General features: G+C 32.4%; 1 protein-coding gene across 2 annotated transcripts in view; it reads right to left on the bottom strand.

Annotated features, from left to right (window-relative positions):
• Positions 1–16,677, bottom strand: part of LOC114333423 (lysophosphatidylcholine acyltransferase) — a 271,689-nt gene extending 255,012 nt beyond the window's left edge. For both annotated transcript variants that reach the window (XM_028283293.2, XM_028283292.2), the window contains exon 1: positions 16,450–16,677. In XM_028283293.2, the coding sequence (XP_028139094.1) occupies positions 16,450–16,560 (111 nt within the window). In that variant the 5' untranslated portion in view covers positions 16,561–16,677. The remainder of the gene's footprint in view (positions 1–16,449) is intronic.
• Positions 16,678–19,891: the final 3,214 nt, after the last annotated feature.

The raw sequence follows: 19,891 nt of genomic DNA, 5'->3' as shown, positions 1-19,891 counted from the left end.
GTTTCACCTTATCGAATGCTTTGTTGTAGTCTATAGAGCATACATAAAGATCTCGGTTAACATCACCTAATTAAACCTACATCACATACTTAAAATGTGTTGAAAAAAAGCTGCTGTACCAGGAAAAAGTTTAAAATAATATCGATTTTTAAGAAAAACGACAAAAGAGATAGATATAAAATTCCTTGGTTTCGTAGCTAGTGTTGTTTTACAATCTATTGATACCCTAGAAGACAAATTATCCTACGATATAATATATTTTGCGAAATGAATTCAGATATGCCCTCCTACAAGCCATCCGGCAAGGAAAATATTTGGAAAGCGAGGTCCACGAAGAACAAGAAGAACATTCTGGTTAAAGAACCTCAGAACCTGGTTCAACACAACATCTGTGCAGCTTTTCCGCGTTGCTGCAGATAAAGTGAATATTGCCATGATTATCGCCAATATTCGTCACGAATAGGCACATCAAGAAGAAGATATATTTTGACAACTGTTTTACTACGCTACTGCTTTTGGAAGTGCAGAGTCAGCTCGGTGTGCAATCAAATCTATGGTTCCTTCAAAACCGTAATTCGGTGCATTAGACAGAACCTCTTTGAGAGAATGGCAGAATGTCAGGATTGTAGTAGAAGACAGGTTAATCAAGAGCGGATCCAGGGAGTGGGCCATGGGGCCATGTCCCCCTCCGAGAATTTAAAAAAATATAAATTTAAATATTTGCAGTTCAAATGTTTTTAATTTCAAACACATGTACAAAACAGGGGATACATATATTTTCTGGACTAGAATTGAACAAAGACAGTAACAAAAGCTTCAAGAATGACATTGGATGTTTTATAAATCAAAATGTTGATAATTTTACAAAGTGCCAATTGTTAGAACGACCTTGACAGCCATCAAAATCGTATCAATTTCCATATTATGTACATAACACACAAAGAATAAAAAAGAAATGAACCGTTACTTGAGCCACTAGCACTTAGAACAAACGAGTTGGTTAGTATTTTCGCACAGTCAACAGGAATTGTTTTACAAGTATTGCGATTTATTTGCCTAATGAAAAATGTGGTCACAATAAAGGGATGACAGCCCAAAGCCCTGTCATGGAACCTTTAACATCTTTCACCAAACTCATGAGCAAAGACGGAGCCATAAAAACCCATGAAAAAACGTCATACCACAAGGACTGCGTTCAGCTTGAGTTGGATTTTCTACAAAGTTATCGCAACCCTCAAAAGTCAGTCATTAACCAGATAGACTCTCGGAGGTCTAAACAGGTACAAATAAAAATAAAGAAAGACTACGACCAACAGTAGGGTAATTAACTATTTTCAATGGGAAATAAGCCACAATTTTACCAAAAAAAATGATTTTATTAACGTTTCGAAGCCCAAATCGGGTTTCGTTGTCAAAATACAAAATACTATTTTATTTGTTTAAATAAGCCACAATTTTACCAAAGAAATGATTTTATTCAAGTTTCGAATCCCAAATCGGGTTTCGTTGTCAAAATACAAAATACTATTTTGACAACAAAACCCGATTTGGGCTTCGAAACGTTAATAAAATCATTTTTTTTTTGTAAAATTGTGGCTTATTTCCCAATAAAAATAGCTGGTTATAAAAATGCCACAAGGAAATAGCTTCTGAACAACAATAGTAGGGTCTATAGTGTTCTTATCTTAGGTCGACAAAATATTCCTCTATAAGAGACCATCGTGATGATGGTCTTCTGCTTCTGGACGAAGATGCTGGATCTAACAATGAGGGGAATGGTTAAGGTTTAAAATTGCATCAGGAGATAAGACTCTTAAATAACACCTATCCACAGCATCTTCCTGAGCAACATACATTAGTAGCACCAGTCAAAATCAATTAATGTTAAGGTGAAGAAATAATTGAACAAATAATGGATGAGGTTAAAAGTGCAAATTATTACTCTGTCTGACGAACCGACGTATATTTGACGAAACGACCGACGTATCCCACGTGGAACAGCTCTCTCTAAATTTGAAATACATACACAATAACAACATTCGTGAAGACTTTATCAAGTTCATTGGCGCTTATGAGAATCTAAAAATAATTAGTGAAAATCAAAAAAGAGGGAAAGAACAATGCCTGACAGGAGAAGCATTGGGAAAAATAATATTAAACTTGTTGACAGAACTGCACTTGGATCGGTACTACGGCACGAATGGTGAATTTTAAGACACTTCTTACACACGGTAAAAGTGTGTGAAAAGTGCCTTAAAACTCACCATTGTAACCCTAATTTTTAAAAATTATCCCCCGTACCTCCGGTACCTCTACCCTCTACCCAAAAAAAGTTGATGGCCCCTCCCGAAAATCGGTCCTGGATCCGCCCTTGAAGTTAATGATATAGACGTTTTTAGTTGTAATTGTAATAAAGTACTAAATAAAGAGCATCTCAATTATTCTACATGGTGGCAGCGAACTTGCAAATACTCCGAGGAATATTTGGCAAGTAGAACCTTCTTCGAAGAGCATAAGTAAAGGTGAAAATACAGTAATGGCAGAGAACCAAGCAGCAAGTGAAAGCCATGTGGTTGCCAACATGGCAAGATCATGGAATCAGTGGAAAAAGAAATTACAAAGATATATGTATAAATATACGAAGCAAGTTTTCAATCCTAATAGCAAATAATTAATATTGAAAAATATCAAAAATCACTAAAAGATTTTTAAATTGAAAACTTACTGGCCTACGTTCCTTCTGATGACGCTCCAATAAGAGCAGAAAACTGCAGTTAAAGGGACTGGCTGCACTCCTTATTCTAATTAAAGAGTAAGATTGTTTTTCCTTCGTATCGCAGCCGAATAAAAATGGTACACATTTTTATTATTTTAAAGATATATGTGTTAGCGGTTTTATAAACAAATCAAAAGCTGAAACAATTGATTTGGTAGTGTATCTAATGGGGGCAGAAGCAGAGGAAATTGTAACTTAATTGAATCTAACACCCGAACAGCCAGTATAATATAGAATTATTATCGAGAAATTTGATGCTCATTTTATACCCCAAAAGATTGTAATATTTGAACGATTTAATAAGCGAATGAATAAAAAAAACCCGTGTTGAACTGCCCCCCCCCCCACTTGCAAAAATTAAAAAACAAATAGCCCTGATTTATGAGTTATTTATGAGCTTTCATATTCCGCAAACTAAAAATTTTGAGCTCGTTCCACTGAGCAGGAATTTAATACTTTAGTGGGGGGGGCTGAGTCAGCCCCCCCCCTACTTAAAAATAGGAATATTGAATCGGTTTTTGCGGCAGAATTACGAGCTATTTATGAGCTCTTGAAATTATATAGTTTCGATTTTTGAGCTCATCCCCTTCACCCCCAAACAACCCTTTAATTGTTTTAACTTAAGAGAAAAATGCTGAGAAAACTTAAAATATATTGTATTGCGGATATAATTCCTATAGCTTATATACTCTAAGAATAAACTATTAAATCACGTGCATTTCAATTATTGAGCTACAACCCCTTCGCAAGAAAACCACCCTATCTTCCCGGCTTAAGAGAAAGTTGTACTTAAATGCATTAAATTAATTATTTGACAACTACATATCATTTAATAATTTTTAAGCTTCCAAATTACGCGCATTTAGATCAGTAAATTGCAATTTATTTTGTATAGTGCAGTCACTGAAGGTAAAAATCAACGATTACCTTCAATTTCGGTGAACCTTCATCGATTTTCACGAAAATTGGTCAGTGGTTAGAGGATACCTCAAGAAACAAAGGTGACATGGTACCACCTTGCGCCTTTACCCTGAGGGTGGATACCGCCCCTTTTTAGGGGTGAAAATTATTTTATAAAAAATAACTGGAAAAATCTATAAAAGAACAAATTATAAGCAAAATTTATTATATAAAGTTATTAAAATAAGTCAATACTTTTTGAGTTATTAAAGATCAAAAATTTTAATTATTCGTGAAAAAAAATGCATGTTTTGAAGCGGTTTTTCGTAAATCACTGAAAAACTGTAAGTTTTTACAAAAAAGTTAATAGTAGCTTAATTCGTATAGCTTATATTCTAAGAATAAACTCTTAAATCACGCGCCTTTCGATTATTGAGCTACAACCCCTCCGCAAGAAAACCATCCCGTATTCCCGGCTTAAGACAGAGTTGTACTTAAAATAATTTAAATTAATTATTTGGCGACTAGATATCGTTTAATAATTTATGAGCTCGCAAAATATATGCATCTCAATTATTGAATTGCCAGTTTCTTTCTATAGTGCAGTCACTGAAAGTAAAAATCAACTATGACCTTCAATTTCGGTAAATCTTCATTCATTTTCACGAAAATTGGTGAGCGGATTTTGATGCTATCAACTTTTTCTGGAGCTCATTTTTGATAGGTATTTCTAAGTACTTTGACAAGTATTTAGTACCTAAGTGTTATAAAATGCATCTCTTTCCCGCTATTTAAGCTTGAATCCTTAGATTTGAACAGTCGCAGAAAAAAATATACATTTAATTACCAATAACTTACTTTAAATTAACATTAAAGGGTTTTTCAAGTAAGAAATTTATTATATTTTTTTGTAAAACTTACAGTTTTTGAGTTATTTATGAAAAATCGCTTTAAAGCATGCATTTCCTTTCACAAAAATTAAAATATTTGATCTTTAATAACTCAAAAAGTATTGATTTATTAATAACATTATAACAAATTTTGCTTACAATTTGTCCCTCTCTCGATTTGTGGGGTTATTTTTAATAAAGTAATTTTCACCCCCGAGAAGGGGTGACATATACCCCAGGCTAATACCGCAAGTTCTTATTGTCAATTCGTGAAAATGAATGGAGATTTACCGAAATCGAAGGTCATAGTTGATTTTTACTTTCAGTGACTGCACTATAGAAAGAAAATGGCAATTCAATAATTGAAATGCGTATATTTTGCGAGCTCCTAAATTATTAAACAATATGTAGTCGCCAAATAATTAATTTAAATTATTTTAAGTACAACTCTCTTAAACCGGGAATATGGGATGGTTTTCTTGCGAAGGGGTTGTAGCTCTATAATCGAAAGGCGCGTGATTTAAGAGTTTATTCTTAGAATATAAGCTATACGAATTATACTACTATTAACTTTTTTGTAAAAACTTACAGTTTTTCAGTGATTTACGAAAAACCGCTTCAAAACATGCATTTTTTTTTCACGAATAATTAAAGTCTTTGATCTTTAATAACTTAAAAATTATTGACTTATTTTAATAACTTTATATAATAAATTTTGCTTTTAATTTGTGTTTGAAGATATTCTTCTTTAGCGACGAATCTATTGAGGGTAAAATTGTACATCAACCACGCGCCTGCGCACACTGACAGTATGTAGTTCATTGCTAATCTTTCAATATAGATATGTATGACAATGTATGTATCTGTAACCGTGCAAATAAGTCATTAAAAGAATATATTAGTGGTTTTAGGAAATGTATTATTTATTATAATTCTTGTGTTTTTGGATTTGTGTTTCCCTGTAGTAAAATAATAAAATATGTAGGCATAACATGTTTACAGTTTGTCGCCGTGTTGTGTAATTATATCCGAAACTTACGTGTCAATTCAAGTGGCTCGATGGCGTAGTTGGCAGAGCGGTGGGACAGAGAACGGAAGCACACGGAAGGTCGCGGGTTCTAATCCTAGACGATTCATACTTTTTTTATTTTTCGTTATTTTAATAAAAATTTTTTGGAAGTGGTAGATAAGAAAGTTAGTTTAATTTTTAAATAAAATACAAATAACCTGTTAAGTATATTTACTTCGTTTAAATTACCTATATAATAGAAGAATATCTTCTTACGTGCGTACAAAGTACACACACATTCTTTTTTTATTGATTTGTGCAGTTATTTTTTATAAAATAATTTTCACCACCGAGAAGGGGCGGTATCCACCCTCAGGGTAAAGGCGCAAGGTGGTACCATGTCACCTTTGTTTCTTGACGTATCCTCTAACCACTGACCAATTTTCGTGAAAATCGATGAAGGTTCACCGAAATTGAAGGTAATCGTTGATTTTTATCTTCAGTGACTGCACTATACAAAATAAATTGCAATTTACTGATCTAAATGCGCGTAATTTGGAAGCTTATAAATTATGAAATGAAATGTAGTCGCCAAATAATTAATTAAATGCATTTTAAGTACAACTTTCTCTTAAGCCGGGAACATAGGGTGGTTTTCTTGCGAAGGTGTTGTAGCTCAATAATCGAAATGCACGTGATTTAATAGTTTATTCTTAGAGTATATAAGCTATAGGAATTATATCCGTAATACGATACATTTTAAGTTTTCTCAGCATTTTTCTCTTAAGTTAAATCAATTAAAGGGATGTTTGGGGGTGAAGGGGATGAGCTCAAAAATCGAAGCTATATAATTTCAAGAGCTCATAAATAGCTCGTAATTCTGCCGCAAAAACCGATTCAATATTCCTATTTTTAAGTAGTGGGGGGGCTATTTTTAAATTCCTGCTCAGTGGAACGAGCTCAAAATTTTTAGTTTGCGGAATATGAAAGCTCATAAATAGCTCATAAATCAGCGCTATTTGTTTTTTGATTTTTGCAAGTGGGGGGGGGGGGCAGCTCAACACGGGTTAAAAAAAAACAGAATGTTAAGAAAACCTAAGGCTATAGTTGGGTTTTAATTTCAGAGAGTTATTCTAGAATATTCCACAGTGTTACAAAACTTTGAGAAAAAAAAAACAGTTTGATTCGTATACCCGGTATACAATGAAAATTTACCTGTTTAGCAACAATATTATTACACCAATATTGTTAAAGAATAAGGCTATAACATATTGAAAAAATTACTTAAATCGGACCACAGGTTTAGGAAATACGAGATATCAAAAATGATCCTTTTTGGGGGTGCCCGTTTTCTCTGACCGGCAGTGTATAATAAAGGTTCCATATATCTGATACAAATTTAAACAGTTTTATAATTTGAGAATGTGAAAGTGGTTTGAATATAAAACAATTTTTTAGATCAAAGTATTTTTTTGTAATCAGATTATCATTTTAAATTATTAAAATATTTACATATTTCTAGTAGGTCTATTGAAGATAATTATAAACTTGCAAAAAATGAAGAAGAGAAAATTAAGGTGCATGCAGATTTTAAATGAATAGTAAGTACTATTTATCAATTTTTTTTTATCTCACTGTCAATACATCGAATAAGATGACTCACTCTGGTCTCAATTATTTTGTCCGATTGTCCCACATTAAAGACAACCAATCATTAATTTGCAGGCTTCTCACTTGTCAAGATACGGAATTTCGAGTTCCATTTGTCTGATATGTAAACAATAAAAACCAGTTTATAGTAAGTAATAGTAGTAATTGGCAATATTTCTTAAACATTTCTACTAATTTGTATTATAAATTTCTTAACACAATGCTGTATGAAAATTAAAAGAAAGTAGTATCAATTTGTAACGAATCCGGGTATAATAATTAAAAATTAATTAAAGAAAAATTAAATGGGGATAATATTAGCTTGAAAGGAATAAACAAACTTGACTTTATTAAGATGTTAAGGATAAGCAATAAGAAAATACACATAGTTTTAAAACTTATGCATCACCTAAAATTATGCTCATCTTCGTAGTTGATTTTTTTCGTGAACAGATTAATGGATTCCGCTGGTTTTTTTTTTATTATTTTAGCATTTTCTTTGATATTTCCAAAGTTTGGCAAATGTTTACTCAAACTTCTTTTTTGAAATTACAGGATGGAAGAAAAGAAATGTTTTTCTTATGTCGAGTTTGAGACACCCTGTAGGGAGGACAAGGTATAAGTATGGGTATACGTCGAAATCGTATTGTAGTCTTAGCGCTGTTTCACATTATAAGAATCTAAACGTGCGAGGGCTAGAACGCATGACGACATTCCAATGGTGGCGCATGTAATCATATGGAGCCTTTCTCACTAGACGGTGGTGGTTGGAACGTTCCATGAAGTCGCCGTGTTTATGCCGTCCCTCGCTTACAACAACAGACGGCAGCCGTGCCGTCTTTACGCACCCAGTAGCATAGGGGACTTAATGCATCTTTCATATGATACTGTCGTTCAGTCGCACGAAGATAGTTTCTTTGGTTGTTTTATACATTATTTTCATTTACACTTTGTGGCTGTGTGAAGTAGGTGCATATACAGTACGTAAATCGTTCAGCTGGACATAGGGAATAGACATTGAGAGAACTGTGGCAACTGCGCTAATCTGTGTTAGTTGAAGCTTCTGTTCGAGTACGAGTTTTTGGTGCAATAGAGCTGTTAGAACGAATAGAATGAGTGATTTTTGAAGCAAGGCTGTTCATAAAAAAATCAAAAACAAAGTTTATGATTAATGAGTTAATAATTTTACTTTAATTTTTAAAATATTTTGTATTTAAAAACTAATTTCAAAACTAAACAGTTTTCCCATTCCCTTATGCCAAAAATATTTAGCTACTACATTGTAATATTTTGACGTTTATTTGTGTCAGTCGAAATGAGTTGTCAATTTTGAGGTTAATGCCACTTAACGCTAATAACCATATTGTCATCGGCAGAGCTTAGTTGCCACAATTATCTCAATATAATAAAATGTATGTATTTATGTATCTAAATATATACAGTGTATGTTCCCTATGTCCAGCTGAACGATTTACGTACTGTATTTTATATTATGATGTCTCAGAAATATTAATAACATTAATGTTGTTCTGAAGCTATTTCCTTGTGGCATTTTTATAATGAACTATTTTAAATGGGAAATAAGCCACAATTTTACCAAAAAAAAATGAATTTATTAACGTTTCGACGCCCAAGTCGGATGTCGTTGTCAAAATACAAAATAATACTAAATAAACAAAAATGTTTTTGCTTAGTAAAAAAATCTTCTAATAATTTATTTAATCTGACTCATTTATATCGGCAATTCAGGCATGTATTATACATTTTAAAGTAGAAGACTTTAAAATGATATTGCCAATGATATAAATGAGTCAGATTAAATAAATTATTAGAAGAATTTTTTACTAAGCAACAACATTTTTGTTTATTTAGTATTATTTTGTATTTTGACAACGACATCCGACTTGGGCGTCGAAACGTTAATAAATTCATTTTTTTTGGTAAAATTGTAGCTTATTTCCCATTTAAAATAGTTCATTATTAATAACATTAATTGAAACGAGGCCTGTTCTTTGGGACAAAACAATAGATATATATAAAGATAGAAACTTGACGAGAAATACTTGGAATGGTGTATGCCGTGCACTTAACTGTGAATTTGACGAATTAGGTGATAAAGAAAAAAAACACATTTTGTAAGTACAGCAAAATTAATTATATGTTACTGATAACAACAGTAATTAAAACTGCTAGGTATATTATAATAAACTTTATTTTACATAGTTGCAATTAACGTTGAGTATAGAGGGTGTTCCATCAATATGTGTGAATATAAAAATATATAAATCCTATCTTTTTACGTTAATAGGATGGACCCAATGAATTCGGTTCCTCTTAATTATCTTTCTTCGATGATAAATTAACCACAACGCTATAATGGACCGTGATAGTCAAATCAATGTTGGTTACTCTGAAAAATTTTCCAAACAAAGCAAAAAATCACACAAGGTGTTTGTTTTCGTTTTTATAATTGGAATATATTGCTTGTAGGATGTTTAGTTTTTACAAAATTGTAATGTGTTGGGTACCCGTGATTGTAATCAATGTTCATAGTATATTTCCCACCATATTTCCAAATAGGACTGGTTAACAACCTGAAGAAACGTAGTAAGTACTATGTAGTGTGTAAATCCTTGATTTTGTGTAAGGACATTCATAAAATTAAAAGCAATATGATTGATATGACTAACAAGGATTGTGTCTTTAGAAAAAATGTGCAGATGATTGTTAAAACAAAATAAAATTAAAAAATATTACACAAATCACGTGTATAATCAATTGACAGTTGCTTTGTTTCGAAACCTTTTTGACGTTTTGACGTCACACTATCACGGTCCATTTGATTTCGCTCCATATACCTTTTATTCTACGAAATTTTATTTAGGGTAAACGACTCGGTGAAGACTGGAGTAGGGCGGCGGTAACGTCTTGTGTGAAATTATCTAAAAACAACATTTAAAACTAGGGGGACAATATTTAAAAATGAATGGATGACAGAGGGTCTTTTAAATTCTGTACATGAGAAACATAGATCGTTATGTTGTTTTGAAGCTGTTTCCTTGTGGACATTTTGTAATAAACTATTCTAAATGGGAAATGAGCCACAATTTAACTAAAAAAATAATTTTATTAACGTTTCGACGCCCAAATCGGATGTCGAAACGTTAATAAAATCATTTTTTTAGTTCAATTGTGGCTTATTTCCCAATTAGAATAGTTTAATACATAAATTGTATGAGCTAATTAGATGAGCTAATCCAAGATCCCACAAATAACTTAGTAGAACAACGAATATAAAAACAAATTAAGGCTTTTAATTAAAAACATAATAACTGACAAAATAGAAATTGCAATACAGAACTAGGACAAAAGTATGGACAAAAAATACCCATTTGTAATGATACATCGTAATGATACATACCCGACATCGTATCATGTACCTACCTCAGCCACAAAGTATAAATAAAAATAATATACCAAACAGCACAGCAAAATATCTTTGTGCGACTCAATTCTTATTGTGTGAAAAGGACAAGTGCGACAAAACTACGGCACGAGAAATCCCTCGCACGACAAAATTCTTATAATGTGAAACAGTACTTATTGTGTGAAAAGGATAGGTCCGTCAAAACTACCGCACGAGAAAACCCTCGCACGTTCGAAGTTCTTATAATGTGAAACAGCACACGGTTTGTGAACATTTTATTTTTTGAATGTTGCTGATATCTTCAGAAACAAAGAAAATTGATGGTTTCATTCTTTATCATGACGTGTTCTAATTGAAACAAAACTAAATTAACAATAAAAAACAGTTAACAAAACTTTAACAACAGAAATGCACATAACATTAACAATTCTGGTCGACACCTAAGAGTTATTTGTCGACCAAGTGAGCGACATTCACGGCGCATCATAAGAGAGACGAGATTGTTTAATGGAAGCTCTGTGATGGTTTGGGGTGGAATTTCCTTGAGAGTAAGTACGGTTTGGTGTCTACGTGAAGGCTCTTTAAATAGCGAGTGGTACAATGCACAGCTTTTTATTATTTAAACAGTTTGTTCCTTTAGCACTATATATAGGGAATAATTTCATCTTAGTGTATGATAAGACATAGCCTCCTCACGTATCGCATGTCATATGAAAGAGTAAAACCGTCTAGTTCCTTTGTTATTAAAGATATATATATAAAACATAAAATGTTCACAAAATATGAGACTGCAACATAATTTTTTGGACTTTGTACCATTTCCTCCTTACAGGGTGTCTTAAACTTTTTTTTTTAATTAAAACACATGTTAAAGAATTAAACCGTTTATTTTCTTTATTTCAAAAGATATCAGGGACATTCCAAAAACAAAATGTTTACAAAATGTGAGACCATAATACAATTTCGATGTATACTCTCACTTGTACCTTTTCCTCTCTACAGGGTGTCTCAAACTTAACATACGAAAAACATATCCTTTCTTCCACGGTATTCAAACCGGCTTTCAAAGTTCAAAAAAGAAGTTTAAGTAAATCGTTGCCTAACTTTATAAATACCAAAGAAAAATCTAAAATACCAAAAAAAATTATGGGAATTTGTTAATGAAAAAATTAACTATGAAAATGAGCATAATTTTAGGTGATGCATAACTTTTGAAACTATGTTTATAATTTTATGTAAAAATATTATTTGTAAATAAATGGAAAAAAACGGAAGTATAAAATGCTACAATCAGATGGAACAAAATATCATCATGACCACCATTATCATGTCTTTTCCCAACTGGTGGATGTCACCCATTTTGTACTTTTTTAGTCTATTTATCACAGGGAGATCAGTCCATATTGATATCTCCCACCATATTTTATTCTCAATATTTTCATTTAATTGGTCCTTGTTCTAATTTTGGGTCTACGCCTTCTATCTGCATGTCATGGGTTCCCTTCTGACAACACATTTTCCAGGTTTATCAAAAATAGACGTCACTCAGGTGATACTGTGCGCGATGTCTATCTACCCTGTACTTATCTACGAATGTCGGCATGTGAAATATTGCCACCAAATAGATTCATAATTAATAATAAGAGACTTAACGAACAGTAAGTTACTGAATCGTGAGTCTAAGCTTAGAATCACATATGGATGCGAAACGTGGACCCTGTCAACCACTGATGAAAATCAACTGAGAATATTTGACCGAAAAATACTAAGGAAAATATTTGGACCAACCCACTGCAGCGATGGTTCGTGGAGAATTAAAATGAGCTACAAGCTGGATGAACTAATGCAGAGCGCAGATATTGTTAGATTTGTAAAGTCACAAAAACTAAACTGGCTTCGTCACTTAAAAAGAATGCCTGGTAATCGAGCCATAAAAGTTTTCCAGGGGGCCCCAAGGAAACAGAACAAGAGGAAGGCCCCGTAAAAGATGGATAGACGACGAAGAGGAAGATCTATGAACTATGAACATCAGGCAGTGGCAAAGGAAAGTATCCGACAGGGCAGAATGGAAGAACATTGTTAAGCAGGCCAAAACTCACAAAGGGTTGTAGCGCCATTAGGAGAAGAAAAACATTCATAATTGAGAATATCGAAGATCTTATTCCAATAACAATTTGGAATGAGAATTGTGTGGAAAAGATAATGTCCCATTAGATACATTATCTGTTCGCCGAAGAACTGACAGAAGGTTATAGCATACCTACTGCACATAGATATAAAGACAAAGGCTTAAAATTTCTGAAATTCACGATACATACAATCAGGGTCGGTTCTAGAGTTTTGAGCGCCTAGGGCAAAACAAAATTTGGCGCCCTTTTATACAAGAATATACAAAAGTTGTATCCCGTTAATATATAGGGTGAGGCAGATAACTGGCCTATTAGAAATATCTCGAGAACTAAAGGCAACAGAATCATGAAAATTGGAATAAAGGGGTTTTGAAGAATGATCTATTAAATGAAAATATTTTCATCTCTTTGCAACTTCCGGTTATACCGGAAGTTGCTTATAACTTCGTTTTTTTAAATGGGACACCCTGTATATTTTTACATTTTCGGATTCTCTTCGATATCTTCTTTCTTAAAATATAAGGTTTTGTAATATTATACAGGGTATTTTAAAAGATAATTACGTTTTTTTATTAATTTCGTAGCAACATTCACACCCTGTAGAATTGTAGTAGTTTGACATCTAAAACTCTACTTACGTTCAAATGATTTTTAATATACTCTACTATTGTTAAGAATCATTAGTATAGCTAAATTTTTAATTTTAGTATACAGGGTTGGTCGAAACTCGGAATGAGTATTTTCTGAGTTTTCTTAAATGGAACACCCTGTATTTTTGTATTGTAGTGAAATGATATTTTATAGTACTTTTTTATTTCTTAAGCATTCCCTATACCTAACTGCTTTAATTTGTGAGTTATTGGTGATTCAAGCTAAACATTAATTGCAACAAAAAATACGTAAAATTTTATTAGGCTGGCCGTGAAAATACTCAATCCCAAATATTTTTTCCGAAATAAATACATATTAATCCAGACTGGTCCTAAAAATTACCAATAATTGTTTAGCTATCGAAATACCTTCTTAGTTAAGATTGTTGGTGCGATTAACAATTAAGCACACATTAAAGCAGTTAGGTATAGGGAATGCTTAAGAAATAAAAAAGTACCATAAAATATCATTTCATTACAATACTAAAATACAGGGTGTTCCATTTAAGAAAACTCAGAAAATACTCATTCCGAGTTTCGACCAACCCTGTATACTAAAATTAAAAATTTAGCTATACTAATGATTCTTAACAATAGTAGAGTATATTAAAAATCATTTGAATGTAAGTAGAGTTTTAGATGTCAAACTACTACAATTCTACAGGGTGTGAATGTTGCTACGAAATTAATAAAAAAACGTAATTATCTTTTAAAATACCCTGTATAATATTACAAAACCTTATATTTTAAGAAAGAAGACATCGAAGAGAATCCAAAAATGTAAAAATATACAGGGTGTCCCATTTAAAAAAACGAAGTTATAAGCAACTTCCGGTATAACCGGAAGTTGCAAAGAGATGAAAATATTTTCATTTAATAGATCATCCTTCAAAACCCCCTTATTCCAATTTTCATGATTCTGTTGCCTTTAGTTCTCGAGATATTTCTAATAGGCCAGTTATCTGCCTCACCCTGTAGGCAAAATGACCTTATTCCCATAATTCAATGTTTTACGTTCTATGTGATTAAAAAATAAGAGACTTAGCTCAATTTTAACGCTCCATCCCCTTCCCCCTCCTACCACCGCCAAAAGCTTCATTTTTTCGTTTTTTTTTTAGGGGGGATGCAATCAATTTAAAAATTTCAAAAAATTCACACGCATAGTTGAGACTTTTTCACAACATTGAAGTAGTGTATTTCTTAATTATTTTTTATATTTATTAATCTGTATCATGCCATTTGTCAAAAATGCAATACTATAGTTAATTAAATTAATTATTTTGAAAATCACTCTCTTACGAAGAGTTAGAGGAGTGATAATGAGAGGCAAAATTAGAAACACAGATATACGGACAAACCTTAAGACAAAATCAGTACTTGATCTCTATATTGAAGAAAATCAGCAGAATTGATGGGGACACCTGAAAAGAATGAAGGACAACATACGAGTAGATACCAATGAAGAAAATATAAGAAGTCAGAATACAAAATAAATAGAGGAAGACCTAGAGAATGTTGGGATACAGCAGTCGGGAAAATCATTCAAAGGAAGGCAAAAACAATAGCAGAAGCAAACAGATTAGCATATAACAAGAGACAATGGTCGACAACGTGTCAGTCCCGATATTGAAAAGTAAAAGGGACTCACTCAAAAGACTATATACATATTATGTATGTATATTATTTATTATATGGATGCCTACTTACCGATATTTATGTAACGTAAAAATAAAAATTAATCAATTCCACAACCAATATAATGTAACAAAACTCTTTTTGTTTTACTTTAGCACACACGTACGCCATGCATTTTTGTTATTAATGCTGCAAAGTTTACAGAACAAAATTATTCCTTTGCTACGTAGGTATTATGACTATGACAGGCGCCAGTATACAGTATTACTGACTATTCATAAATTTGTTCAGAATTTATAAATTTGATATTCGTCTATATTTTTAAGTCCATTGTTCACATAGGTAATTGTAATTACGTTATACGTGACAAATGATGTTTAAAAAATGAACAAACTAGATCGTAAAAAGCATTTGTCTGCATTAATGTTGAATTGGTGATAAAAGCCATAAAAATTCTTAGGTTGCGTTGTCGTTATTCTTATTAGTAAGTTTTTTAAAGGTAAAATAGGACGATTACGATTATTCAATCAATGTCTTAGGAAAAATGTTCAAAGTTAATCTATAAAATCTGAAAAAAATAATGAATGTAAAAAATATTTTATTTTAAAATCGCCGTCCGTCAAAATTTGGCGTCCGTCAAAATTTGGCGCCCTTCAAAATTTGGCGCCCCGGGCGGTCGCCCGGCTTGCCCGCCTCTTTATCCGGCGCTGCATACAATGTTATTGCTACCCTGAACCCATCTTAACATTATTGTAAATTGGTCTTCTCGTACAAGATGTTCAAATGTAAAAGAATTTAAAAATTCTACTTCTAATACACTAATCAAAATAATACCTAATATCCTATATATTTTATTACTTACGGTGTAACATTGGTAATATACTGGTTGTATTTATTTTATCGCTCTTATTTGTGTTTCCTTTTTCCTATTTTCTCTATAAGCATCAGTGTTATCAGTTTTTGCTCTGAGAATATATTAAACAAATATTTGGGTTTTATTCTGTGCCTGGTACCATTGGCATAACCATATTATGATTACTTTCCTTATTTTGAATATTTATATTCCATAATGGATACCTGTTCTGCCGTGTATCTTAAGCATTTGCTTAGACCTTAAATTTATTATTTAGGGCCTTGTTGATTTTGATATGTTTCTTAAATGTTTCATCAATACGTGCATCTGTATTTAAATATATGTGATAATTATTATGTCATTAGAAATGTATAAGGATTATAATCATTAAAAATATTCACTGACAACACTTTCAGTGAATTACTTATTACTACTTGATATGTACCACAAAGAAGAAACATCTGATATCCTCCTTTCATTACCATTATAAACCTCAACACACTTTAATTAACCAATTTTAGGATACTCACTTTGATCTTCTCGTAGGTAGTCTTCAGTTCCAGCGTATGCACGAAAGGATTTAACAATTCCTCTGTAGGACACTCCTCGTGAGAGATGGCTCCTGTAATATTCGTACTCATATTTCACAAAACTTTGATAAGTCTCTGTCAAAAACTTGAAAAACTCCGCAACTCAAAATATTCCTCGGTACATTATCAACCCGAATCTACCACGCGCGATTCTCGGATCAAATGAAAATCGAGGCGCTGATCGTCGATTGGAAATGTGAAAGGCTTTCGGCGGCGTTGTCAGATTTAGATAGGATTCGGCAGTGGTTAGGATAGGTCAAGTATGTTTTTATTTGTTCTGTCGAGAATCGGAGGCGAATATTATTATGTTCAGTGGTTTAAATACACCATAATTATTATTATTGTGTGAGGTCTTATATATGTGATTTAGTTACCACAAATTACAAGAGGAGGCGAGGAGGGAATTTAGATAAGGATTTTTTTTTATTTGTGATAAAAATGTAACAGAAATATGTTTAAAATATTTCGTTAGGGACGTAGGGGCAAAATGCCGTGCCAATGTGTTTTAAATTAATTCATTTTTTTTTCGAATGAAATATTGCATTATTAGCGAGAGCAGAAAGTCCCTTAAAACTTCTATAATGTTTATTTATTAAGTTGCAGCTGTGTAAAAAAAGGGAAAAGGACCCCGCACAAACCTTATGGAAAATAGGTCCCAGTGGATTTCGTTCATACTTTGGGAAAATACTTTTTGAAGCATCCTGATAAAAAGTTCTCATGGGCACAACTCAATCGTATGAAGGATTTTCAAGATATAGAGGCCCAAACTCGGAAAATTATAAGATTTACGGGGTATTCCAATTCCGTGAGTTACTGGTTATTTGGCAATAGGTAAAAGTTTGGATCAAGGAAAAGTACTAGTAGTCTATGATTTTTTCCTGGCTATCCAATGGCGACCTTTTCTTTGACCTTGACCTTCAACGGACGTCATCTTCTAGAGTTTCGAGGGTTTTCGGCATTCAATTGATATAAACAGATTACTCATGGGTTTTTGGGATCGCTAAACACGAATATGCCATCAGAATTGCCCTCCGGATGAAGTGGTGGCCAGGGCCTCTGCAAGGGACGTCATCTTCTAGAGTTTCGATGGTTTTCGGCATTTAATTGATGCAAATGAATTACTGGAGGGTTTTTTGAGGTCGCTATACACGAATATGGCTAGAGATGCATCAAGTCAAACTAGTTTGATTTTATTCAACAAACTTGACTTGACTTGAAAATCAAACTTTTTTTGTAAAAAAGTTTGACTTGACTTGATTTCGATATCTTTAGGTTTGATTTGAAATCAAACTTCTTCAAACAGTTTGAAGTTTGAATGTCATACTGGCAATGTGTTTATTTCCAATTCTAATTGAGAGCGTACGGATTTTGTTGTGACTTATTTGGATAGGTCTGAATCTGTATTCTGCTACTCCGCAAATTAGTTTGTAGTTCATATTTAGACGTCCATGTTTGGCTTGTTTATTACGTTCGTTTTGAAGTGTGTGGCTTTGGGAGATAATATCGGAATGTGGATATTTTTCGGTTCAGATAAAGTACCAGAACAAATTGAGTCTGATATTGAAGGTATACTCACTGCAAAAATTAAGAGAAACAATCTGTAGTCGAAGCAGTATTAATTAAGAAAAATAAATATACTGATTTATTTGATGTTGCGGCAGGTCATTTCAAAACAATGAAAATTGCAAATACATACTTCTATTATGTAAAAAATAAAGAACAGCGTTATAAAATCACAAACAGTGAACTAATTCTAAAGGACAGCGTTATGCATAACTCGACCAAGAGCATTTTCTTTAAAATCGAGATAACAGCGGATTCTGGTGACACATAGCTAAAACTTGGAAAAATCCCTGTTATTGTCACGTTAACGGTTACTAAGAAAAACAAAAATAAACCAAGCGACATTCTGTCCATTAAGGGTTTTTAGTTTTGTATAACAAGACTATATTCATAACTGCCATTCTTAACTGCCATTCATAACTGCCATATATCCATAACTGCCATTCATAACAGTTTCGCAATTGTAGACTAAGCGCCGACTTTGGTCTGTTTATGCTAAACTAAGCGTTTGGCCAGAATAACAGTTTTGTCCCCATTAATGTACACATTAATTTTGAAGTTTCCGTCAAAAAATGATGGAATTTTTTAAAAGTGAAAATGTTGTCTTTATATACAGGGTGGTTCATCTTATTCGCCTCGGTCTCTGTACGGAAAACCACTTGATATTTTAAAAAAATGTCTTCACAGGAATATACAGGGCCTTTAATACTACAACCTAAAAATAATGTGAATTATAAAGGGTGTTCCAAAAAAGAGTGGTATATCAAAGTTATATTTTTTCTTATGGAATGCCCTATATCTGATGTCATTATTGAATTGACCTTAAAAAATAAGCTATACTTTCATAAGAGTTCCCTATACCTAAATATAGGGTGTTTTGATTTATTTCGATTTTTATAAAAATGTAAGGTTTTACAAAAAAATAAATATCTACGAATCTAAGAAGCAGTAACAAATTCTTTCTTGGATCTTAATATTAGACTATTTAGCATGCTTAAACATATGCTTATTGTAACAAAATTTCTTACAGGGTGGTCAAAATATGAGATTGTTCTATTAACAAATTCAAGCTGTAATAACTTACTTATTTTAAATGGAAAATGGAACACCCTGTATCTTACTAGTCTATCGCGTAGAAAATTTACTTAGCTTTCAATTTGTATTAGGGTCTCCTATACCTATCTTTTTACAGGGTGGTCAACATATTAGATTGTTCTATTAACAAACTCAAGCTGTAATAACTTACTTATTTTAAATGGAACACCCTGTAGCTTATTAGTCTATCGAGTAGAAAATTTACTTAGCTTTCAATTCTTATTAGGATTTCCTATACCTATCTCCCTTCATTTTTTAAATATTTAAATATTTCCTAATTTGTAAGCTTTAAAAATTAGAATTATATAAGTACCTATGTTGTGTTTATGTACAACACATCACCAACACCGGCAATATACTTAGACAAGATACTGTCATTAATAATGAAATTTTCATTGTTATCATGTAATCACACAGAGTGTTGTATTATTTTAGTTGATTTTGGCCTACATGTGAAATTGAATAATATGTTTATTTTAAACTGCATACCCTATATTAGATGCCGTATTCTGGAAGATATTTAAATTATATTTCATTCCGTATAAGTACTTTCCATGTCTTAAACCAACGGTTATTAAGTAAATTTAAGAACGTCACTTTTTGCTTGAATCTTTAAATCGCAATTACAAACAATTAAATGCAATGGCTACTTTGACGAAAACGAGCCTATTGTACAAAAATATGTAAAAATTGGTATTTACAGAATAACATGGGAATTTATATT

The sequence above is a fragment of the Diabrotica virgifera genome, chromosome 1 (assembly GCF_917563875.1).
Source record: "Diabrotica virgifera virgifera chromosome 1, PGI_DIABVI_V3a".
NCBI lineage: Eukaryota > Metazoa > Arthropoda > Insecta > Coleoptera > Chrysomelidae > Diabrotica > Diabrotica virgifera.
Note: the sequence above shows the minus strand (reverse complement) of the source record. Positions and strands in the feature narration are given on the sequence as shown.